Raw genomic sequence first — 25,190 nt, forward strand, 5'->3', positions numbered from 1 at the left:
CTACAGATGCATTGGTTCAATTCTTTTGAAATGCACAGTAGCCTAAAACCAGTCCTCACAACAATAGCATACTTTAAACAGATTCCAATTCATTAGTTATACTTAGTAAAGGACCCCAGATAACAGGGGAGTGGATTCACTTACCGTCTCTGGTCTTCTCAGTTAACTGATCCTTCACGTTGGTGACATCAGATTCCTCACTCAATGCCTGGTACTGTTTCTTACCTGCACCAGGGTACACAATATATACACATCAATACACACATACACACTTGCAGAGCTCTTGGTTAAGTCATCTTGCTCCCAGCCCGAACATGGTGGTTATGATGGCATGGGTTGTGCATCGTGTCTTGTATGGTAAAGACACAAACACATCAGAGGTCTGCTTTAGTTAGTCCTGGTTCCAGCTCCGAACATGTCGTCACGGGTTGTGTTATTATGGGTAGTGTGTGTGAGTGTGCGCAAGTGTGTGTGTGTGTGAGCATGCACATGTGCGTTTGTACTTTCAGATTTATGTGTATTGTTGTGCTATTTCAATACACCCGCAATAACATCTGCTAAATATGTGTATGCGACCAATAAAATGTGACTTGATTTTGCAGTGCATTTTCCTACGCATATGTTTACTGGGGTTCGTATGAGGCTGGCCCAATTACAGGTTAAAGGAGTTCAGGGTTTCCTAAAGCAGGGCGGAGCGCACAGCCTTCTAAATCTGGAGCTGTGGTTGTGGTGAGAAGATACAAGTAGAGAGAAGCTTCACCATCCTTACGGAGATGGAGGCCATTAAAGTTAGGGCAATGTTTTGGTTATGTGTACTGTCCTCAAGTAGGCATAGCCCTGCAGCGTCACCAGGGATGTGATCACGGGCTGTATGTTTCAAGCTTCTCAGAATAGCAGTACTGATCTAAAATCAGTTCCTCTGTCCAGAGTCTGTGTTCTTTTGCCCATCTTAATATTTTATTTTTATTGACCAGTCTGAGATTTGGCTTTTTCTTTGCAACTCTGCCTAGAAGGCCAGCATTCCGGAGTTGCCTCTTCACAGATGACGTTAAGACTGGTGTTTTGCAGGTACTATTTAATGAAGCTGCCAGTTGAGGAATTGTGAGGTGTTGGTTTCTCAAACTAGACGCTAATGTACTTGTCCTCTTGCTCAGTTGTGCACAGGGGCCTCCCACTCCTCTTTCTATTCTGGTTAAAGCCAGTTTGCACTGTTCTGTGAAGGGAGTAGTACACAGCGTTGTACGAGATCTTCAGTTTCTTGGCAATTTCTCACCTGGAATAGCCTTCATTTCTCAGAACAATAATAGACTGACGAGTTTCAGAAGAAAAGTCTTTGTTTCTGGCCATTTTGAGCCTATAATCGAACTCACAAATGCTGATGCTCCAGATACTCAACTAGTCTAAATAAGGGCAGTTTTATTGCTTCTATAATCAGAACAACAGTTTTCAGCTGTGCTAACATAATTGCCAAAGAGTTTTCTAATGATCAGTTGGCCTTTTAAAATTATAAACTTGGATTAGCTAACACAACGTGCCATTGGAACACAGGAGTGATGGTTGCTGATAATGGGCCTCTGTACACCTATGTAGATGATCCATAAAAAATCTGCTGTTTCCAGCTACAATAGTCATTTACAACATTAACAATGTCTGCATTGTATTTCTGATCAATTTGATGTTATTTTTAAAAACAAGGACATTTCTAAGTGACCCAAAACTTTTGAACGGTAGTGTATATATGCACTGTGTTTTGCTTGAATATAGACCACTGTGATTGGAGGTATATGTGACTGTCAATCAAATATGCAGTTGTCATAGTCATGTTCATTAGGGCACGCCAAAACATTTTAAAACGCTTTGCAGCGGAAAACCCAATAGAGTGTGTTTTTTTTAATGGGACAAATCCAGGAAGTCCCTCCCTGTTTAAGTCAGTTTTCTTCCATTTCCTGCCTAATTTTTTTATTTTACCTTTATTTAACTAGGCAAGTCAGTTAAGAACAAATTCTTATTTTCAATGACGGCCTAGGAACAGTGGGTTAACTGCCTGTTCAGGGGCAGAACGACAGATTTGTACCTTGTCAGCTCGGGGGGGATCAAGAGGACAGCTCAGGGATTTGTACTTGCAACCTTCCGGTTACTAGTCCAACGCTCTAACCACTAGGCTACCCTGCCGCCCCTAATGAACTACAGGTACCTTGAGTGGTGGCGTCCACAACATCCGTCCTCTCCAGTGTCGTGTCTCTGCCCCCTGGGGTTGGTGAGACTACGATCACACTGGGCACCACAGCGGGTGGGATATCCTCTGGACGGAAGCCTCGCCTGATCAGCTTCAGGTGAACTGTCTGGCTCGTGTGTCTCAGCACCTCCACGGCCTGCTGGTTGGTGTAGCCCTGGATGTTAATACCGTCCACCTGCAGGGGGCGATCATTCATGTCATGATTATGGATACATCATGGAGTTGAATAGAGTGCTTAGAGTGCTCTCTGCATCTTTGTCATGTTGGCTTCTGTGACAGCATGGAAAGCGTCAATGAGATCTTTCTCCATACTTAAACAGCCTTTGTGGCACGTGAGTCATCTATCCAAGTCTATGGGATAAATTCTCAGGACAACACACAAATAGGAAAGCAAGATCACAGGCACACCCATACCAGGCACACCCATACACACAGAAATAGTACCACCCAATAGACAAACCTACATCACAACAAGAAAATAAATCATGATGGAAAATTTGCTCATGCTTCAAATCCATTAATTTATTCCGGATGTAACACAGAAAGGGTTTTGCATTAATAGTAAATGCTCAATTTAGGGTCATGACTAGAGTTGTGACGGTGATGACATTATGTCAGCTGGTGATTGTCAAGAAAATAACTGCCGGTCTCACGGTAATTGACTGTTAATGAATATGAAAAAAATGTTGCATTTCCTGTCTACAAGCCACTCATTCTTACCTTTGAAACATCAACATTTTTAAAAAGTATAATAAATCAATGTAATATAGCCTATACCATCCCAATAAATCCATAATATACTTTAGACAGGTCTAAAGAAACATGATATAAAGAAAATCTAGGGTCTAGGGTGGCAAAGGGTGGCTACCTTGAATAATTTTAAATATTAAATATACGTTGATTTGTTTAACACTTTTTTGGTTACTACATGATTCCATATGTGTTATTTCATGGTGTTGATGTCTTCACTATTATTCTACAATGTAGAATTTTTTTTAAATAAAGAAAAACCCTGGAATGAGTAGGTGTGCCCAATCTTTTGACTGGTACTGTATGTGTGAAATTTGTTTTGATTTAGAACGGACCGTTTTCATGCACCCGTCTCGAAAATAGCGAATGGAGGACGCTTTTCCTGTGGTTCATTTTCAATGCCAGCCATGTAAGCTATATTCCTGTTGTAAAGAGAAGCAATGTGCTTACATTTAGAAAAGTTGAGAAATAAATATAGTATGCCTAGCCTATAGAAAGCTGATGGGATAATACTATTTTTAATAGAGGCCATCACTCTGTTTTCTCACTCAATTGCATAGCCTATAGAAATGTTGCGCAACATGAGCTAATGGGCTCTCATTAAGTATTTGATTAGATTTTTGATTACATTTGCATTGATGTCAGAGTGATTAGAGGTACAATAGAACGTTGAGTACCAGGCAGTTATCAAGTTTGGTCGACTACTAATGACCATCAGCAGCATCAGAGCTTGGAGAAGCCTAATTACCGTGACTAAATGGTCACATGGAATTTGACTAAATTTACAATAACCAAAAAATACAACAACAAAACAAAAAGTTGAGGATGGTCTAAGACACTTACGGCTATGATCTGGTCCCCAACATGGATCCGGCCGTCTTGCTCCACCGCACTGTCTTTAGTTATACTTTTCACAAAAATACCAGAGGGCTCTGAAAATGTCAAAATAGACACAATGACCATGTGTGGATAACGTTCTTAAAACAAGCAGTATCCTTTATACAGTACAAGAGACACCCTTTAACTGTATCTGCAGTTTGAGTGTTCTAGAGAAGTCAGATTTCCCTAGAAGAGGCAGTGTCACTACATAGATCTTTGCTCCAGACATTCTATGGGACTCTTTAAAGTAAATTCCTTCCCACAAGTGGTTTCATTCCATCCCAAGCAGAGTGAATAAGTTAGAAAATAAATAAAACCAAACTATTTCCAGTAGTAAACAATGCTGCCAAGTCTTACCAGAATGTTTGTCCCCCACATAGCCGGCGATGGTGATTCCCAGACCCTGGGCGTTCTTGGTCAGCCCAACGTCAAACGCTTCGGCCTCCTCTTCCTCGTATCCCTGTGAAGAGACAGAGGAAGAGTGAGTCAGCTTCTACATTCTACAAAATGGCTGACAGAGAGCACAGTGGAGGGGGCGAGTCGCGGGTGCCGAATTCCCCCAATTCCACGTGCTGTTACCAATTTACCAAGAAGCATTCCTCACCTATGCATCAACTCTGTCAGCCAGATGAGTTATGTTATTTATTTGATGAATGTCAACTAAAAATTAATCAAGCAATGGGGTACTGATACTGTGTACAGAGAAGAATATACAATCTAGTTTGGGAGTGTGAGTCATGGAATGTTGATAAGGTTCATGGTTAATACTGCTTGATAATGGACAGCGAATTCCAGTTGTTAGCCTTTTGGAACATTGTGACCTCTGAGGCTGAGTCACAGATGATGTTACGTGTCACAAATTATTCTCATCGGATACCTATCTCTGAGGGGAAGAGAGCTGGAACAAAAGAGAGACAGAACCACATGCCCTTTATCCTAGTCATTAGTAAATATAACATTTTAAGGAAACAAACCTAATAAAACCACCTCATCTCTCCCCTACCCATCCACCCAAACAACCACCCACACAATTGTCATGTCGTACCTGTTGCTCTGTGACCGTGGGCAACACCATTGGGACGATGGCGTTCTCCTCTGGAGGGCCTCTGGTGATGACCAACTTCACTCGGTTACCACACTGCCTCAGGACCTGGACCAATCACAATACAACTGAGACCAGCATTTCACACTAAATACTGTACTTGTCACTTAGGGCTATACTGTATAGAACCATAGAAAAAGCAGGACAATGGGGATAAAATTGAGAAGTTTTTGTCAAGACTCAGTCAAATCTCAATGTTGTATGTCTAAAAGTCTCAGACAAGTCTCATTATCAGTAGTCAATTCAATACAAAACTCAGTACCTGAGCCACCTGCTCACTTCCCATGCCATATAGGTCAGTGTCCCCAATCTTGAGGATGTGGTCCCCACTGCGCAGATGCCCATCCTAAGTACAAGGTAGGAAAGTTGGTTATTACTAGTAGGTATGGCTTACAAAAACCAAGCTTCCTCACTGGGCACAGATGCCAGTTCAACATTGATTTTTTTATACAAATTTGGTTGAGATGTCAAGTAACGTGAATTCAACCAAACATGTCACCCTGACATTGGATTTAGGGAAATCCTTACGTTCAGGACGTTTTGCAAATCCAATCAGTTTTCCACGTTAATTCAACATCATCACATGGATTTTTGTTGTTGTTGTTGTTGAAATAACGTGTAACAAACATTGATTCAAACCATTTTTGACCCAGTTGGTTCCTGCTTGCAAATCCTCTAAATACCAATGTGTGGTGCATCCATGACATTGAAGTCACCTGATCAGCGATGCCTCCAGGCAGGATGGTTTTGACAATGACACCGGTGGTCTTTCCTCCCACAATGCCAAAGCCCAGGCCTGTCCCGTCGTTGACCAGCTCCATGGTCTCCACATGATTCCAGTGGGCCTAAGGAGGGACACAGAGAGCGCAGCGTCAGATACGGATCTCAAAACATTCACTACAGGACGGTTACTATATATAGGGTGTAACCCTCAGGGTAAAAGAGAGGTATGCCGTCCAAGGAGAACAACTAGGACTAATGAGGAAATGAAGAAACATCATTCCAGGAACCACCTGGGAGGATGTCAAGAAAACTACACATAACAGGGTGATAGAGATACATCGTTGAGGCTCTTTGTGCCACAAGGAGCGAGAAGGAATATGTTAAGTGCTCAAAGAAGGAATTTGAATATTGCTGTGTGTGTGCCCCAGTGAACTAACGTTATATAACCGTCTGTGTATAAGGGGTGCTTTTGTGTCTGTGTTCCTCATCACGCTAGAGAGGTCAGGCATTACGCTAGCTCCCCCAGGAATGTGAGACAATATAGTTTGTGTGTGTGTGTTTGTGTGTGTGTATACAGAATGTGAGTGTGCATGTGTGTGCTAATGTGTTTATATACGTGTATGCTTCCACAAGCTTCTGTGTGTGCACTCCCCTTACCGCACTGGAGTGGGCAGACAGGGTGCTGGCAGCGGAGGGGGTACGGGACACCACAGGGCTGGCCAGCTGAGGGATGGGTCCTCTGGCTATAGTGAGCTGCACGCACTCAGATGCTCTCTGCAGGATGCCTATGGCCTGCTGGTGGGTCACTGTCTGGTCCAGGGGTTGACCGTTGATGGCCAAGATCTGGTCTGACTCCTTCAGCTTCCCATCGCTGTGGGAACAGGAGGATTCTCGCGATAAAAAATATTCCCACAAGACATCAATTAAAGGGATAGTTCACCAAAATTACAGTATGGCATCCTGGTTGGTAAAATTCTAATAGTTCACTTAATTTCAGTTTATGTGACAAAACAAGCAAGTATAGTGTAGAGAATTATTGTAGCATCTAAACTGCTGTGAAATATATTTTCCATAATCACAAATAATGAAGCATAGATATAGCACAGATAGAACAGATCTACTGCTTCTTAAACTGTCTTTCAATGAGAATGAGAGATCTATAACAGACATTTGTAAGTGAATTAGGTCAGGTCGCTCAAAAAGTTACATATTGCAGCTGTAAGTGGTAACTTTTTAGTAGTTTTGTCCAATATGTAATTTTGGGTGAACTATCCCTTTAAATACTTATATTGTTAAGTTTTCATTGATGACTCGAGGTCAAACATAGTTCATTAGGACACGGCTTCAGTGCAACTAAATTCATTATTGAATAGTTGATTATCAAATGGGCTGTAAGGCTTAGAACTGAGGATAATCTCACAGTTGAAAAGATGCAGGTCGAAAAAGACAGTAGTCACCAACTATGGTCTTGGGGAGATGCAGGGTGGGCAGGCTTTTGTTCCAGACCAGTACTAACACATCAGATAATCAACTGTTGATTCAGCTGGAATGTGCAAAAACTGGGTTTCTGGTTTTAATGACTTCATTACAACCAGATTTGCCCAGCACAGGGTGGGCATGCATTTTGTTCCAGCCCATCACTAACACATTAGATAATCAACGGTTGACCCAGTAGGCAAAACTGGCGTTCTAGTTATAATGATGTCATTTCAACCAGATTTATCTGCTGGGGATGACCCTTGTTAACTTTCCCATACCAGTCGGCCACGCTCCCGGGCTGGATCTCCTGGATGAAGATGCCCAGCTCCCCGCGGTTCTCGCTCCTCAGGCCAACCACGCTGAAGCCCAGACCCCCAGACAGTGGCTTCACCAGCTCCATGCGCGTCACGTAGCGCCCCTAGAGACACACGCACGTACACACACACACACACACACAAATGTACCCATATAAATCACACACTCTCCACGTTAGCCCTCCTTCTTACCCCCCTCCCCCTCTCACAGCAGCAAAGTCACACACTCTCCCCTGAAGTCACTCAAGAGTGTACACTGAACACAGTGTACTGTAGTGTAGTGCGCACTTGTCTTTGAATGTCTTTGAATATTTAGCTAGATTGACCGGGAGTGTAACCAGACTTGCTTGTGATTATCAAGATACATTTCTGGAGATGTTTTACAGTCTAGGGATGTAGAGAAATAGTACCACCAACAACATATGAAACAAAAACAATCAACATTATAATGAAATATGTACCTCTTAATATATGTGAATCTATAAGAAAGTTACTTGTTGTGATGAAATAACGCAAAATGTATGAAATGCTTGCGTTTTATCCAAACGTGTCTTTACCTGAGCCATGGAGCGAATGATGTGCTCAAAATCCTCCGGCGATTGCTTCCCATTGACCTGCGTACTAGTGGAGGCTTCTGGGTAGGCAAGATGGCCACCATTGTCCTGGGCTGATGTGTAGCATTCACTCAGGTCATCGCAAAGTGTTGATGTGACACCACCCTGAAACCATCAATGGAAATACAGTCACGTGTTGCATTCAAGAATTCTAGGTTTTGCAACATATTGATATATTGTGTACTGTGTAAACTCAGTATTGTTTGTAAGAAAGAGCAGCTGCTAAAAGCTGTTGGCTGTTATAGTTTGAAGTGCTGTTTACTGAATTTGTTGCAGTTGTTCGATTGAAGTTAGAGAGACATGATCACAAACACTATAAGCAATTATTTGAAATCAAATGTATTCAATGTTGTGATGGTAGGAATTATACATCTTGCAAGAAACAGACTTAATCCACAAAATGACAGCTTTATTTTTGAATATATCAACACAAACCATGTTTACTCGTCACATTGTTACGCACATGCATTGAGTGAGTATCACTAATATCCCAAATAAGGCCACACAAGCCGATCCAATCAAGTTCTAACCAAAAACCTGCCATCACTGCTGTTAAAATAAACAAAGGCTAATTTTGTGAATTCCCTAAATCAAACTAAGTCTAGGAGCGGGGGAGGCAGGCCAGCTCGTTACCCAACCGTGATTAGCTGGATCTATAGCAGTCTAATCCTTCAGAGATAATAGCCTTTCAGCTGATCCAACAATGACTCTGCCACCAATGTAATATTTCCATCATAGCCATCTGGATGCCTTGATATGCTAGTCAATAACTGGGCTGCAACCACTGTGGTTTTGTGACTAATGGATTACATGAATTAGACAATGTGTAAAACTATGTTTTTGAATCTCATTTGCTTATTGGCTCTAATGTTTGTTTATGATTCGTTTGAATGTGATCCAAAAGGACTAGCGCATTGCTTCATGAGCACTTTGTTTGAAATATAGCATCCTCGGCTTCGGTTGCCCTTTTGAAATTGTGCTTGTGTGCTTAGCATATTGAAGAAGCATTTTTGACACTAGCTGACATATCATCCAGCCAGTAGCCTATGGTGAGGTTTTAGCCTTTGTAAAGAGAAAAACCCTGCAGGCTCGGCTAACTTAGCGTAGCGCTCAAGTTGCTGTCCCATACACAAGCTTTGTTAGCCAGCCGGGCTAAGAGGATTAAAGTTCCAGTTTGGTTCTTGCACATTTAAGAAATTGTTTCTGCCCCACTTCACACGGCGGCAGCCTCTCTCTTCTGCGAGCAGGCCCCGTCGCCATAGCGACACTGACAGTGCTAGGCTACTGGCAGGAGTAGACAGACAGACTATGTGTGGGTCTAGGCATTGACTGACAACAAAAACACCAACTACAGCTTTCCTACAAATTGGTTTCGCCTAAGGAAGCCAGAAAGTCTATTTGTATTGCAAAATCTCAGCTTAATCTTTGTTCCTCTAAATTTAATTTACATTATTTAATGTCTTCTTTGATTCGCTTTATCTATAAACATAGACTCCATTACTCATGTATTTTAGCTTAAAAACATTAGGTTGGAAGAGCAATAGTTTAGCATGCCAAACACACAGTTACCCATGCTATACGGTGTGGACTGGATTGCTACATTGTGCTAAGGAATGTGACACTGCTGAAATAAGCTATAAAGCACTGGCGCACAAAAAAATGCCTGCAAGGATTTTATAATCTGAATTCCTTTAGGGTTGAAAAAAAAAGAAGATGTAGCAGCCCCCCTGCCTCCCACTGCATAGCTCGCATATTTTCTGTCTCAAGCACTCACCCTGGCCCCTTCCCACAGTGACCTAACCAGAGCTCTTTCTTGGGCAAAAACAAATCTACATTTCTCATGGGCCCTGGATAAGCCGAGGAGGCCTTTTGGCTTTTCCTGGTATTGTCTGCTTATGGAACCTTATTAAAAGTGCCCAGATGAGCTCGGACTGCAATATGAGCACAGTAATACATGATTGGAGAGGGGGAAAAAAAGCTCAATCTGTCTGAAGCCCTAATAATTCAATTGGATTCAATGCAGACCAAATCAAGATTGAAATAGGTAGCAGTCATTTCTTTCATTCTAACTACCAGACATAATAATACTGTCGTATCAAAGACCATGCACGGTCAATCCTGAGTCTGAAGCTATGCCTTTAACACATGTATCTACAATGTGGACAAACACTTAAAGACACGTTAGGGAGTTGGGACCAGAGATGGGTTGAGGTTAAGTCTACGTTTACTTCATTGGGTCATGTTTATGACCCCCTGTAAGGGTTAGAGTGATGCCTATCCTAACCCTCATTCTGAAAGGGATAGTTTACTCAAAGTACAAACACAACCAAAGCATGGATTGCTGTCATACCTTGTCCATAGGCTGCTTAGAGGTTAATGCCAGACTCAGTAAGTGACAGTTTTGTCCTTTTGTTTAAATGTTATATTTTGTTTTGTCGGGTCAACAAACCAAAGCGAGGCAAGACGTCATAACATGCTCTAGATTCTAGGCTACCTGAGAGTTCATAAGCAGCTGCAGGGCCCTTTGATCCATATCAACCAGTAGGCCTATTTTAGTTACAAAGAGTATGTAGGCTGCTGTATAATAAAATAACAATTTACAAGTCAGCTATGAACGTAACAGCAGTAAAATTAAATTCTAATTTACATAGCTAGACAATATACTGCGGTGCAAGAACAGTGCCGGTATCGGCTTGATCGCATTCTTGCAGTGCAAAAACATTCCTGGAAAAGTCGACCCTTAGCAACTAGCTAGCCTATGTTTAATTGTAAAATACATTTGTAAACAAAACATCCAAGAGGAAAACAATTAGCCAGCTAACAACTCCAGCAAAGTTTGCAAGTGTAAAGTTTTTTTTTTAGTATGCAACTCCAGTGCAAATTTGGCCTTGTGTTTTAGCTTATTGTCATGCTGAAAGGTGAATTCATCTCTCAGCGTTTGATGGAAAGCAGGCTGAACCGAAAAAGTAAATTGCTGTGCCTGACACTTTTCACTCTGTCAATTAGATTAGTATTGTGGGATAACTACAATGTAGTTGATCCATCCTCAGTTTTCTCCTATTACAGCCATTACACTCTGTAGCTATTTTAATGTCACCATTGGCCTCATGGTGAAATCCCTGAGCAGTTTCCTTCCTCTGCGGCAGAGTTAGGAACGACGCCTGTATCTTTGAAGTGACTGGGTGTATTGATACACCATCCAAAGTGTAATTAATAACTTCACCAAGCTCAAAAGGGATATTCAATGTCTGCTTTTATTTTACCCATCTACCAATAGGTGCCCTTCTTTGTGAGGCATTGGAAAACCTCCCTGGAATTTGTGGTTGAATCTGTCCTTGAAAATCACTCAACTGAGGGACATTAAAGATAATTGTATGTGTGGGGTACAGAGATGAGGTAGTCATTCAAAAATCATGTTCAACACAATTAATACACACAGAGTGAGTCCATGCAACTCATTATGTGAATTTTTAGGCACATGTTTACTCCTGAACATATTTAGGCTTCAACTGTGACATTATGGGGTATTGTTTGTAGGCCAGCGACAAAAAATCTCAAATTAAACTATACTGAACAAAAACAAACGCAATAAGCAATAGTTTTAATGATATTACTGAGTTAAAGTTCTTTTAAGGAAATCAGTCAATTGAAATATATATATTAGCACCTAATCTATGGATTTCACATGGATGGGCCTGGGATGGCACCCACTGGGGAGCCAGGTCAAACAAAATGTGTTTTACCCCACAAAAGGGCTTTATTACAGACAGAAATACTCCTCAGTTTCATCAGCTGTCCGGGTGACTGCTCTCAGACGATCCCGCAGGTGAAGAAGTTGGATGTGGAGATCCTGGGCTGGCGTGGTTACATGTGGTCTGCGGTTGGACATACTGCCAAATTCTCTAAGGCGGTTTATGGTAGAGAAATTAACATTAAATTCTCTGGCAACAGGTCTGGTGGACATTCCTGCAGTCAGTATGCCAATTGCACGCTCCCTCAAAACTTGAGACATCTGTGGCATTGCATGACAAAACTGCACATTATAGAGCAGCCTTTTATTGTCCCCAGCACAAGGTGAACCTGTGTAATGATCATGCTGTTTTATCAGCTTCTTGACATGCCACACCTGTCAGGTGGATGGATTATCTTGGCAAAGGAGAAATACTAACAGGGATGAAAACACATGTGTACACAAAATGTAAGAGAAATAGGCTTTTTGAGCCTATGGAAAATGTTATTTCAGTTCATGAAATATGGGACCATCATGTTGCATTCATATTTTTGTTCAGTGTATTTTACATTCAGGCTGTAATGCAACAAAATATGGAAAAAGTCAAGGGGTGTGAATACTTTCTGAAGGCACTGTATATTTGATATTGTTCATCAAAGTTAGCTGACTAACTTAGTGATCCTACATCCCAACACCCAAGAAAAACCTGATCTTACCCACCTGGTCTTTGAGGAGCTGGACAGACTTCTGCAGGGCAAGAATCTGGTGGAACAGGGGGCTCTGGAGAACTGACTTGAGCAGGCTGAGCTTCTCCTCGGTGGGGACCTCCCCCCGGTCCTTCAGCTTGGCCTGGAGACGCTCCACTGCCTGCAAGGCACGCTGGGTATCTGCAAAAGTGTTGCATAGTCCAGTGACCGCATGGGGAGGCAGCCGCGTGGAGAAGAGAGGAAGAGAGGGATAGCCATCAGTATGAACATGCAGGGTGATCAACGCAAGTGTTGAAATTGTTTAGAAGTTGAGGTCAGCTAGATAGGAGGCTGACATGCCCCCTTTGACATCTCTAAAACATCCTGTAATTAAACATCCAAGTGTTCCTATTTTGTTGGCAGTGTTTATGTAGGATGGATTGCTGAGATATCAAAACATATTTATTTCACATGCACCGAATACAACAGGTGTAGACTTTACTGTGAAATGCTTGTTTGCGAGCCCTTCCCAACACAGGAGGTTGGTGGTACCTTAATTGGGGAGGACGGACCTGTAGTAATGGCCAGAGCAGAATGGTATCAAATACATGGTTGCTATTAGAGGTCGAACGATTAATTAGGGCCGATTTCATAACAATCGGAAATCGGTATTTTTGGACACCGATTTGGCCGATTTTTAAAAAATATATGTTTTTACGCCTTTATTTAACTAGGCAAGTCAGTTAAGAACACATTCTTATTTTCAATGACGGCCTAGCGGTGGGTTAACTGCCTTGTTCAGGGGCAGAATGACAGATTTTTACAGATTTTTACCAGCTCCGGGATTCTATCTTGCAACCTTACAGTTAACTAGTCCAACGCTCTAATCACCTGCCTCTCATTGCACTCCACGAGGAGCCTGCCTGTTACGCGAATGCAGTAAGTAGCCAAGGTAAGTTGCTAGCTAGCATTAAACTTATCTTATAAAAAACAATCAAATCATAATCACTAGTTAACTACACATGGGCGATGATATTACTAGTTTATCTAGCGTGTCCTGCGTTGCATATAATCGATGCAACGCTGGGGGATGATTTAACAAAAGCGCATTTGCGAAAAAAGCACAATCGTTGCACGACTGTACCTAACCATAAACACCCATGCCTTTCTTAAAATCAATACACAGAAGTATATATTTTAAAACCTGCATATTTAGCTAAAAGAAATCCAGGCAATATTAACCAGGTGAAATTGTGTCACTTCTCTTGTGTTCATTGCACGCAGAGTCAGGGTATATGCAACAGTTTGGGTAATTAGTAATTAATTAATGACATAACATTGAAGATTGTACAATGTAACAGGAATATTTAGACTTAGGATGCCACCTGTTAGATAAAATACCGAACGGTTGAGTATTTCACTGAAATAATAAACGTTTTGTTTTCGAAATGATAGTTTCCGGATTCGACCATATTAATGACCTAAGGCTCGTATTTCTGTGTGTTATTATGTTTTAATTAAGTCTATGATTTGATAGAGCAGTCTGACTGAGTGATGGTAGGCACCAGCAGGCTCGTAAGCATTCATTCAAACAGAACTTTTGTGCATTTTGCCAGCAGCTCGTTGCTGTGCTTCAAGCATTGAGCTGTTTATGACTTCAAGCCTATCAACTCCCGAGATGAGGCTGGTGTAACCGATGTGAAATGGCTAGCTAGTTAGCGGGGTGCGCGCTAATAGCGTTTCAAACGTCACTCGCTCTGAGACTTGTAGTTGTTCCCCTTGCTCTGCAAGGGCCGCGGCTTTTGTGGAGCGATGGATAACGCTGCTTCGAGGGTGGCTGTTGTCGATGTGTTCCTGGTTCAAGCCCAGGTAGGGGCGAGGAGAGGGACGGAAGCTATACTGTTACACTGGCAGTGCCTATAAGAACATCCAATAGTCAAAGGTATATGAAATACAAAATGGTATAGAGAGAAATAGTCCTATAAATACTATATTAACTACAACCTAAAACCTCTTACCTTGGAATATTGGAGTCTCATGTTAAAAGGAACCACCAACTTCCATATGTTCTCATGTTCTAAGCAAGGAACTTAAATGTTAGCTTTTTTTACATGGCACATACTGCACTTTTACAGCACTTTTACTTTCTTCTGCAACACTTTGTTTTTGCATTAATTAAAACAAATGGAACATTTTGCATTATTTATTTGATGCTAAATTGCTTTTTATTGGTGTATTATATATATATATATATATATATATATATATATATATATATATATATATATATAGTTATAATAAGTGTTCATTCAGTATTGTTGTAATTGTCATTATTACAAATAAAATTATTATTATTATTATTTTTTTTTTAAATCGGCCGATTAGTCGGTATCGACTTTTTTGGGTCCTCCAATAATCGGTATCGGCTTTGAAAAATCATAATCGGTCGACCTCTAGTTTCTGTGTGTTTGATGCCATTCCGTTTGCCTCATTCCAGCCATTATTATGAGCCGTCCTCCCCTCAGCAGCCTCCACTGCTTACCAAATATGCAATAAACAATAATAATAAAAAATACACTTTTTTTTTTTAGCTATATACAGGGAGTACCAGTACCAGCTCAATGTGAAGGGGTACAAGGTATTTGAGGTAGAAAAGTACATGAAGGGAGGGTCAAGTGACTAAGCTTCAGGATAAGACAATAATACGAATAAATAGAGAACAGAGTAGCAGCAGGCAGCATAGGATGAGTTTGAAAATGTACACTACCAGTCAAAAGTTTGGACACACCTTCTCATTCAAGGGTTTTTCTTTATTTTTACTATTTTCTACAATGTAGAATAATAGTGAAGACAACAAAACTAGGAAATAAAACATCAATGGTGTGTATATATAGTCTAGTGAGTGTGCGTAGGGTCAGTGCAAGATAGTTTGGGTACCATTCACTGACTATTTAGCAGTCTGGCTATTTAGCAGTTTTATGGCTTGGCGGTAGAAGCTGTCTCGGAGCCTGTTGTTCCGAGAGCCTGTTGTTCCGAGAGCCAATGCTTCAGTACCATCTGCCAAATGGTAGCAGAGTGAACAGTCTGTGGCTGGATTTTTTGGCAATTTTTCTGGCCTTCCCCTGACACCACCTGATATAGAGGTCCTGGATGGCAAAGAGCTCAGCCCGTACTAGACTGTCTGCACCACTCTCTGTAGCGCTTTGCGGTCCAGGGCGGTGCATTTGCAATACCAAGCAGTGATACAGCCAGTCAAGATGCTCTCGATTGCGCAGCTGTGTAACGTTCTGGAAGATCGTTTCAGTCGCCTGAGGAGGAAGAGTGGCTGCTGTGCCCTCTTCACTAATGTGAGGGTGCTTAGTCCTCAGTGATGTGGAGGTCAACGAATGTGAAGCTCTCGACCAGCTCCACGACAGCGATGTGGATGGGAGCGTGCTCTTCCCTCTTTCTCCTGTAGCCCACAATCAGCTCCTTGGTCTTACTGATGTTGAGGGAGAGGTTGTTGTCAAGGCACCACACTGCTAAGTCTCGGACCTCCTCCCTGTAGGCTGTCTCATTACCATTGTCGTCAGCAAAGTTGATGGTGTTGGAATCGTGTGCGGGCCACGCATTCATGGGTGAAAGGGAGTACAGGAGGTGACTAAGAATACAACCCTGAGGGGCAGAGTGTTGAAGGAATGAGTGTTGAAGGAATGTCTATTATACAATTGACTTCAAAAGTCTTATCTACTGTAAGTAACACATGCTCCTGTTGACACACGGAACCAAACATGCTTTCTAATGTGTGAAGCACTATGTGAATGATTCATGGGGGGAGCGAAAGAGACCACCCTGAGGCTTAGCTTAACTTCCATTCAACATGATGTTCTCTTTCAGAATAACAATGATTTGCTGTTAGCTTTGGCTCGGCCGAGAGACACACAGGTCCGGACTGGGCAACCGGAGAAAAAAGGTCCTCCACAGTTTGCTTGCTCGACCCTGCATAAGCTCTTCTCGCCTCCTCAAAGCGGCTTGTTAGCCAAGGATGGGTTTGACGTCCTCCGGTCGAGGAGGACGGGGCAATTTCCAAAGCCTGTGGACTGTGACTAACACCTAATAGGGCGTGCACGAGTTCTAAAGCACTGTTCGTTCTGAGAGCAAGCCCACCTCTTTGTGCAGAGACAGTAAACAAACCAATAACACGAGAGTCTCGACAGACACATTCCTCTGTTAACGGCATGTACCTTCTGGGGTACTTTGTTGTTTTCGTAGAAGAGTGTTCGGGCGTGCATAACAAGGATTCTCCTCAGGGTCTGTGTTTGTTAGAGAAATAGGGTGATTTTACAATAACTGAGGCCTAGTCTGGATTTTTTTATGGGAGATGGGGAGCAACATTATCTAAATAAATAATAACATCAATTTAATTCACTCTCTTCATCAAAACATTATCACCTCTCCCTGTTTTCATGTTGTGAGACCTTGGACAACACTAGCAATCAACACTTTTCTAACACACATTGACTGATCACTTACCCATTGTCTCAATCATGTCTTTTATTCCTGGTAGATGTGATAGCTGCCTATCAACCGATGAGTGCTACTCTTCACGTAGTCATGGCCTGCAAAAAAATACATATGTGTTACTCACCCTCCATATAAGCACCCCCTATTTGACGTTTGACCACATGAATATGACATCAACATGAAACCATTACGAGTGTTGTTGCAATGCTACTTTTGTCAATCATTATCACATAGGCTACTTAAGTCATTCAGTGTTTATATCCAAGTACACTCTGACCAGTGTGTTCTTAAAGGCTGACAGACAATTAAAACATCTCAGCAGCCTACTCTCTGAATTGTCATACTTCACAGGACATAATATAAAATACACATTTTTATGCTGAATAATTGTTTTATTCAAAAGATGAGAGCTGCTACACTACAGAACAAAGGTTTCGTGCAGGTGCTACAATACTACTAGAAGAAGTAGGTATTTACTAGGCACATGCAGGTTGATGGGGCCTTTGTATTTGACTAATGCTCTTATTCAGGGATTAACATCTGTCAATTGCCATTCCTGGGACCTTAACTGACATTGGCAATGGCTTTGTGACATGTATGTCACCGCCAGTCATCTGTGTGGCCTTGGCAAAGTCATTTACTATGCACGTTAGGCCAAACAGGCAGGTGTTCTGCTTCTATGCTCAGTCGCCGAATCAATAGGCATATCACATCTCAGTTACTGTAAATCAAGTATCCACTAATACATGAAGAAATTAGTTGTGTGTTACTATAACAAGGCACAGTGATGCTTTTCAAACTGAAAGGTTAAGTGATGCAGATGAAGTCCATGTTCTAAATGTGGATGAAATGTCTTCCTTTTATATTGGGACATTTTTTATACATCAAAAGGTACATCGATATACAAATACCTGGAAGTTAAATATTGCATATTTAGTTGGAGTACAGTAAATCATCTTACTAACTGCTCTGTAACCTTGTCATACTCACTCCAGTCAAACCACGCAAGCACTGATAGAAAATGGTTTCTTTAATTGCATTTATCCGTTATCAATGAGAAGTGGTATGGGGAGGATCTTAATTATTTAATTTTCTTCAATCTTATATTAGCTCAATCATTAGGTGCAGGTGCATATGCTGAAGAGCTGATTCTCATGGCATTATCAGCCATAGAATAGCCTATGTGCTGCCATCCTGTTAGAAGGTAACAGATTATTTTATTACAATGGTTAAATTGGATTTTCATTGTGTTCAATGGTGTTATTTGCCCCCTTAGTGGCGCTTTCTGGTACTTAGAAAGACGACGCAAACAGGAAGTACAGAATTTGTTTTGCACGTATAGAAACTGCTACAAACAACGCTACGGTGCAGGTCTTTCAATGTAGTTATTTCTTGTCACGCTTCAGCCTTGGAAAAATATTTGTTTGTAAGTCCGATTCAAGCATTTAGCTAATGATGATAATCTTTTTATTGATAGAGTTGCTTACATATCAATGTTGGTTGCATTTACTCACAAATTGCAATGCCTTTAATGTATGTCGTTAGCTGTATTACTTTGCTCATGCGTCATGCAAACGAATTGTAAAATATACAATACTGTAGTTTTGTTACTGTTTCTAGTGTAATATGATTTGTTATTCTACATAGATGGTTATACATTATTAGAGTAATGAAAGGAGCCAATTACCATATGGTTAACAATTAGCTATATGGTTTGGCATCATGCCAGATGCATGGTACCTTAGCGCGTGCTTTGTATTTATGCAACTTCAAATGTTTAATGTACAGCTACAGTATGTCGGTGTGAATTGAACACTAAAGTATATTCTTTTCTGTATTTTGCAGTTTCACAACATAAACGTTTTCAATATATTAATTCAAGAAAAGTCACACCTTGGGAGTTTTATTGAAGACTTAGTTGTTAGCTATCTGTCTAGTTTTGCATGGGAACGCAACTCAAGGGCAGAATAGCCTATATGCCTATCAGTAGGCTATATTTACAGCAAATGTCTATAAACTTACAGACAATAGCCATTTTTGTCACCCAATATAAAAACGAGTTTGAAACCAAAATAGAAACAACTTCAGACTTTATTTCGGGTCTATCACTTGGTTTGGACAAACAGATTGACTAGTCAATAGAATAATGGTTTCTTGAAGTTTTTTTCTAGGGATCCCAGCTAGAAAATTTGGTCTTTGTAGTTGTGGGAACATACGTTTTTGGTTTCCAATTGGTTCTGGGAACGAAGCCATGTTTCCTGACCGGAAAAAGGGAAACGTTCTGAGAACTTAAGCAAAGATTTCAATGGAAACAAGCACTCATTAAGATAAGGTGTGGCAAATTAGTGGGAGTGGCCAACTCACCTGAACACACTTAACAAGATCGAGAATAGAGTTTTGTTGACGCTGAGAACGGAATGTATCGGTTTTTAAATAACATTCTTACAACGTTACTGTTTTCTTATGTTTTTTATGTAACGTTTTCTTAATGTTCTCAGATCATGACTAAATATAACCATGAGGAAACCTGCAGAAATGTTATGCTGAAGTATTGAAATTCCCACAGATGAACATTGTTTATTAAGGTTCTATGACTCAGTCATACAATACGCTTTCAGTTTTTGTTGTCATAGGCTACCTGGTTAAAATACATGGGCAACGATGAGCTGGGTCAACATTAGCCTACTACATCTAGCTGCATACTGAACTTACATCCTTTCAGGGGAACAAAGTATGAATTTATGGTTGGGTCAGAATTGGCGTTATAATCATTGGCCAGTACGGAGAATTAAGTAAAATCCACAAGTCAAAATCCCTAACTCCATCCATGGCTAATTTAGGAAAGAGCCTATTTTAGCTAGCTATCCATCAAAGGAAAACAACACAACAAGAGAAAAAAAACTAGATTTGTTGAATATCATTTGATGTTTTGCTCTAGATGTGATGTGATTAGTGTGAAGCCGAAGCCAAATTCAAAACAGGCTTCCATTGAAACTTTTTTTTTGGTGTGCCAGGACCATTCACAGTTGAGCTCACTCAGTTTAGCTCAAAGCTGATTGGCTATTATATTATAGTTTTTTTTAATCAAGGGTGGACAAATGCTCTCTGGCTTCCCTTGCATGCAATGCTACAGGCTGCAACAATCTCATGGGCTACACATACAGAGAGGCGCTGTTTCGCTCGCTCAGATGCTTTCTCTGGAGAGATGCATTCAGCCTCTTGTGAATTTAAGGACAATTATGAAAACACAGAGCTGAAAGATAAATTGTATATATTTTTTTTCTTGGTAATTTTTTGGGGGGAAGCATGGCTTCCCATGGCCTCCATCAATACACGCCACTGGCTCTTACCAAGCTCTAAGAAACGTTATGTGCTAGCTGGGATAGTTCTACCTATGGATCCATAACACCACTATAGCATAGTTTTCGTTCACCGCTCACTCAAGGCATATTTAACAAACTGAAATGTGTTTGTACAAGTGTCGGCACGGTCTGTTTATACGTTTCCATAGTATTATTTAAAATCTAGCCTCGCCTCGGCAACAGAAGGCAATGAATACAATCCGCTTTTCTCAACTCCCCCTCCTTCTCCATCTCTTCTTCAGGATACTGAATCAACAGGTATTCGACATTATCAGAGACGCCAAAGAAGTTGTATAACGTTGTGACAACGTAATGAAACCGACCAAGTGCTTGAAACATTCAGACAAAACTATAAACATATAATATAGACTATGGGAGAGAAAATGCAGATGTCGTTGGAAACATTAACCGCGCCAGCGTCAGAAAACGTAGCCTTTACAATAGCAACACTGTTGCTCAAAATCCAACTCGGAATTCAGCGTTACGTATGTATCGGAAAAGCTTATTAACTTTTATCTTGCCAAATGCAATGAAAGGACTATTATAGGAACGAAGGAAACTTACACAGGCGTTGACCCTTGGCTGGCGGCTTACACAGGACGTGTCCTGTTGTACTCCGGCTAACGGCGCATAGACTGGGCTTAAAGATGGGGCGTATTGTAACTCGATATTCTATAGACATTTGCAGCAACAGCGTCACCGAGAGCTGAGATCGAGACCAGCTATGGGAGAGACGGTGGAAGTTTATTGGGAGGTCACAAGCGCCGCTTGGTGGATACCATGACAACTAGGCCTAAAGTGCAGCCTGCTGTTCTGCATCTCAATCATCTCAAGTATTGCACTCAGACAGACTTGATTTGTGATTTATTTCATATGTATTGGGCAATTTTATAAGGGGGTGTATTTTTATAATCATGGGTATTGCAAAAGGCATGTCTGCTATTACATACATTCAAATACCATGCATAAAAAGTATAATGGGTATTGGGGGCGGGAGTAGGCAGAACATGCAATGCAATGTAACTTAATAACACAGACTTTCACAATGTTGCAGGTAACATCAATGCTTGAAGAAATGTTCCCTGGCAAGAATGAGAATGATAAACAATAGATAAGACTTGCACCCCCATTCTTATCTATTTGTCAAAACATAGATAACACATCTTTATCTTTCCATCTGTCCTTCACATTGTGAAGTTCTGATCTCCTGTGTTATTCTGATTACTCACAGCGCAGGGGTCCTGAAACCTATTCAAGCTGATGCAGAATTGTTTCTCAATATACTTCAGTATGTATGCCTATCAATAAAGTCAGTGATCCCAATCATTAAGAAATAACTCCTTAAAGGGGAAATCCGCTGTTGCTACAGTCCTTTTTGGACTAATAAATTAATGATATAGAGTACCAGTCAAAGTTCGAACACACCTACTCATTCAAGGGTTTTTCTTTATTTTTTACTATTTTCTACATTGAAGAATAATAGTGAAGACATCAAAACTATGAAATGACACATGGAATGATGTGGTAACCAAAACATGTTTTATATTTGAGATTCTTCAAAGTAGCCACCCTTTGCCTTGATGCTTTGCACACTCTTGGCATTCTCTCAACCAGCTTCATGAGGTAGTCACCTAGAATGCATTTCAATTAACAGGTGTGCCTTGTTAAAAGTTCATTTTAATGTGTTTGAGCCAATCAGTTGTTCTGCTACATGGTAGGGGTGGTATACAGAAGAGAACAGCTAAAATAAGCAAAGAGAAAAACGAGAGTCCATCATTACTTTAATACATGAAGATCAGTCAATGTGGAACATTTCAGTCGCAAAAACCATTGAGCGCTATGATGAAACTGGCTCTCATGGGGACAGCCATAGGAAAGGAAGACCCAGAGTTACCTCTGCTGCAGAGGATAAGTTCATTAGAGTTACCAGCCTCAGAAATTGCAGCCCAAATAAAAGCTTCACAGAGTTCAAATAACAGACACTGCTCAACATCAACTGTTCAGAGGAGACTGCATGAATCAGGCCTTCATGGTTGAATTGCTGCAAAGAAACCACAACTAAAGGACACCAATAATAAGAAGAGACTTGCTTGGGCCAAGAAACATGAGCAATGGACATTAGGCCGGTGTAATTCTGTCCTTTGGTCTGATGAGTCCAAATATCAGATTTTTGGTTCCAACTACCGTGTCTTTGTGAGACGCAGAGTAGGTGAACGAATGATCTCTGCATGTGTGCTTCCCACCGTGAAGCATGGAGGAAGATGTGTGATGTTGGTGGGGTGCTTTCCTGGTGACCCTGTCTGTGAAACCATCTGGTTTGCACTTAGTGGGACCATCATTTGTTTTTCAACAGGACAATGACCCAACACACCTCCAGGCTGTGTAAGGGCAATTTGACCAAGAATGAGTGTGAGGATCAAATAAAATACAATTTTATTGGTCACATACACATGGTTGGTTATTGTTATTGCGAGTGTAGTGAAATGCTTATGCTTCTAGATCCGACAGTGCAGCAGTATCTAGCAGGTAACATCCAACAATTCCACAACACAACCTAATATCTAACAAATTCCACAACAAAACCTAATACACACAATCTAGTTAAGGAATGGAATATGAATATGTAAGTATAAAATACAGTGTCAAGAAAAAGTATGTGAACCCTTTCGATTGGGCATCAAATTTGATCTGATCGTCATCTAAGTCACAACAATAGATAAACATAGTGTTCTTAAAACTAATAACACACAAATGATTGTATTTTTCTTGTCTGTATTGAACACATAATTTAAACGTGGCATGACCTCAAGAGAGCAGTTCACACCAGACATCCCAAGAATATTGCTGAACTGAAACAGTTTTGTAAAGAGGAATGGTCCAAAATTCCTCCTGACCGTTGTGTAGGTCTGTTCCGTAACCACAGAAAACGTTTGGTTGAGATTATTGCTGCCAAAGTAGGGTCAACCAGTTATTAAATCTAAGGGTTCACATACTTATTCCACCCGGCACTGAATGTTTACACGGTGTGTTCAATAAAGACATGAAACATATAATTGTTTGTGTGTTATTACTTCAAGCATACTGTGTTTGTCTATTGTTGTGACCTAGATGAAGATCAGATCAAATTGTATGACCAATTTATGCAGAATTCAAGGTATTTCCAAAGGGTTCACATACTGTATATGGATGAGCAGTGACAGAGCAGCTAAGAAGCTGTAAGGTTCTGCTTTTATTTTCTTAGTCAACCTTGTGTTCTTTATCTTTGTGTTCTTGAATGTAGCCCTGTTTCTTTGTATTCTGGAACGTAGCCCTGTTTCTTTGTGTTCTGGAACATAGCCGTGTCTTTCCTTTTTGTTCATTGATTTCACCTGTGTTCGTTTCTCATCAGCTCCCTATTTAGTTCAATTCTTTCTTCTTTCTCCCTATTTTGTTTGCTTGTGAGGTATTGTTTGTTTTTGAATGCCTACCTGTGTTTGACCATTGCCTGCCTGTGACCACAATTCCTGCCTTCTGCGAAGGCTTAAGAAACATCTGCCACGCTCGGCGCGTGAATGTACACTTTTTTCGACCCCCTTTTCATTACAGATGCAATAGATAATAAAGAATAGAGAGTGAAGGATACATTATATACATATGAGATGAGTAATGCGAGATATGTAAACATGATTAAAGTGTCTAGTGTTCCATTTATTAAAGTGGCCAATGATATCAAGTCTGTAAGTAGGCAGTCACTTCTCTGTGCTAGTGGTGGTTCTTCTGGATGGAAGCGGGGTGAACAGGTGGTGGCTCGGGTGGTTATTGTCCTTGATGATCTTTTTTGCCTTCCTGTGACAACAGGTGTTGTAGGTGTCCTGGAGGGCAGGTAATTTTCCCCAGTGATGCGTTGTGCAGACCGCACATGATCATCTAGTTTGTTTTTCTGACATTGAATGAGAGGTTATTTTTCAGACACCACACCCTAAGGTGCCTCCCCTCCTCCCTGTAGGCTGTCTGGTCATTGTTGGTAATCAAGCCTACTACTGTTGTGTCGTCTGCAAACTTGATGATGGAATTGGAGGCGTGCATGGCCACGCAGTTGTGGGTGAACAGGGAGTACAGGAGGCTGAGAACTTGTGACGCTAGACCCAAATTGAAGTGGGTCTAGGGTGACAGGTAGGGTGAAGGTTATATGATCCTTGACTAGTCTCACAAAGCACTTCATGATGACAAAAGTGAGTGCTACGGGGCAATAGTCACTTAGTTCAGTTATCTTAGCTGTCTTGGGAACAGAAACAATGGTGGCCATCTTGAAGCATGTGGGGACAGCAGACTGCGATAGGGATTGATTAAATATGTCCATAAACACACCAGCCAGCTGGTCTGCGCATTCTCTGAGGATGAGCCGAGGGATGCCGTCTGGGCAGACAGCCTTTCGAGGGTTAACACATTTAAATGTTTTACTCACGTTGGCCACGAAGGAGGAGAGCCCACAGTCTTTGGTAGTGGGCAGCGTCGGTGGAACTGTATTGTTCTCAAAGCTTGCTTCCAAAGTTGTCTGGAAGCAAGACATCGATGTCCGCGATGGTGCTGGTTTTCTTTTTGTAATCCGTGATTGTCTGTAGACCCTGCCACATACATCTCGTGTTTGGGCCATTGAATTGAGACTCCACTTTGTTTCTATACTGACACTTTGCTTGTTTGATTGCCTTATGGTGGGAATAACTACACTGTTTGTATTTGGCCATATTTCCATTCGCCTTGCCATGATTAAATGCGGTGGTATGTGCTTCCAGTTTTGCACGAATGCTGCCATCAATCCATGGTTTCTGGTTA

The 25,190-nt window shown here is 41.1% G+C and overlaps 1 protein-coding gene across 6 annotated transcripts in view; it reads right to left on the bottom strand.

Annotated features, from left to right (window-relative positions):
* LOC118368774 (multiple PDZ domain protein) overlaps positions 1–21,102 on the bottom strand; it is a 68,022-nt gene extending 46,920 nt beyond the window's left edge. For all 6 annotated transcript variants that reach the window (XM_052497223.1, XM_052497226.1, XM_052497224.1 and 3 more), the window contains exons 1-13: positions 20,943–21,102; positions 17,026–17,111; positions 12,548–12,714; positions 8,041–8,202; positions 7,448–7,587; positions 6,348–6,561; positions 5,684–5,812; positions 5,230–5,313; positions 4,911–5,015; positions 4,223–4,325; positions 3,830–3,918; positions 2,195–2,411; positions 145–225 (exon numbers count right to left, since the gene is read on the bottom strand). In XM_052497223.1, the coding sequence (XP_052353183.1) occupies positions 145–225; positions 2,195–2,411; positions 3,830–3,918; positions 4,223–4,325; positions 4,911–5,015; positions 5,230–5,313; positions 5,684–5,812; positions 6,348–6,561; positions 7,448–7,587; positions 8,041–8,202; positions 12,548–12,714; positions 17,026–17,041 (1,507 nt within the window). In that variant the 5' untranslated portion in view covers positions 17,042–17,111; positions 20,943–21,102. The remainder of the gene's footprint in view (positions 1–144; positions 226–2,194; positions 2,412–3,829; positions 3,919–4,222; positions 4,326–4,910; positions 5,016–5,229; positions 5,314–5,683; positions 5,813–6,347; positions 6,562–7,447; positions 7,588–8,040; positions 8,203–12,547; positions 12,715–17,025; positions 17,112–20,942) is intronic.
* Positions 21,103–25,190: the final 4,088 nt, after the last annotated feature.

Source organism: Oncorhynchus keta, chromosome 35 (assembly GCF_023373465.1).
Source record: "Oncorhynchus keta strain PuntledgeMale-10-30-2019 chromosome 35, Oket_V2, whole genome shotgun sequence".
Classification (NCBI taxonomy): Eukaryota; Metazoa; Chordata; class Actinopteri; order Salmoniformes; family Salmonidae; genus Oncorhynchus; species Oncorhynchus keta.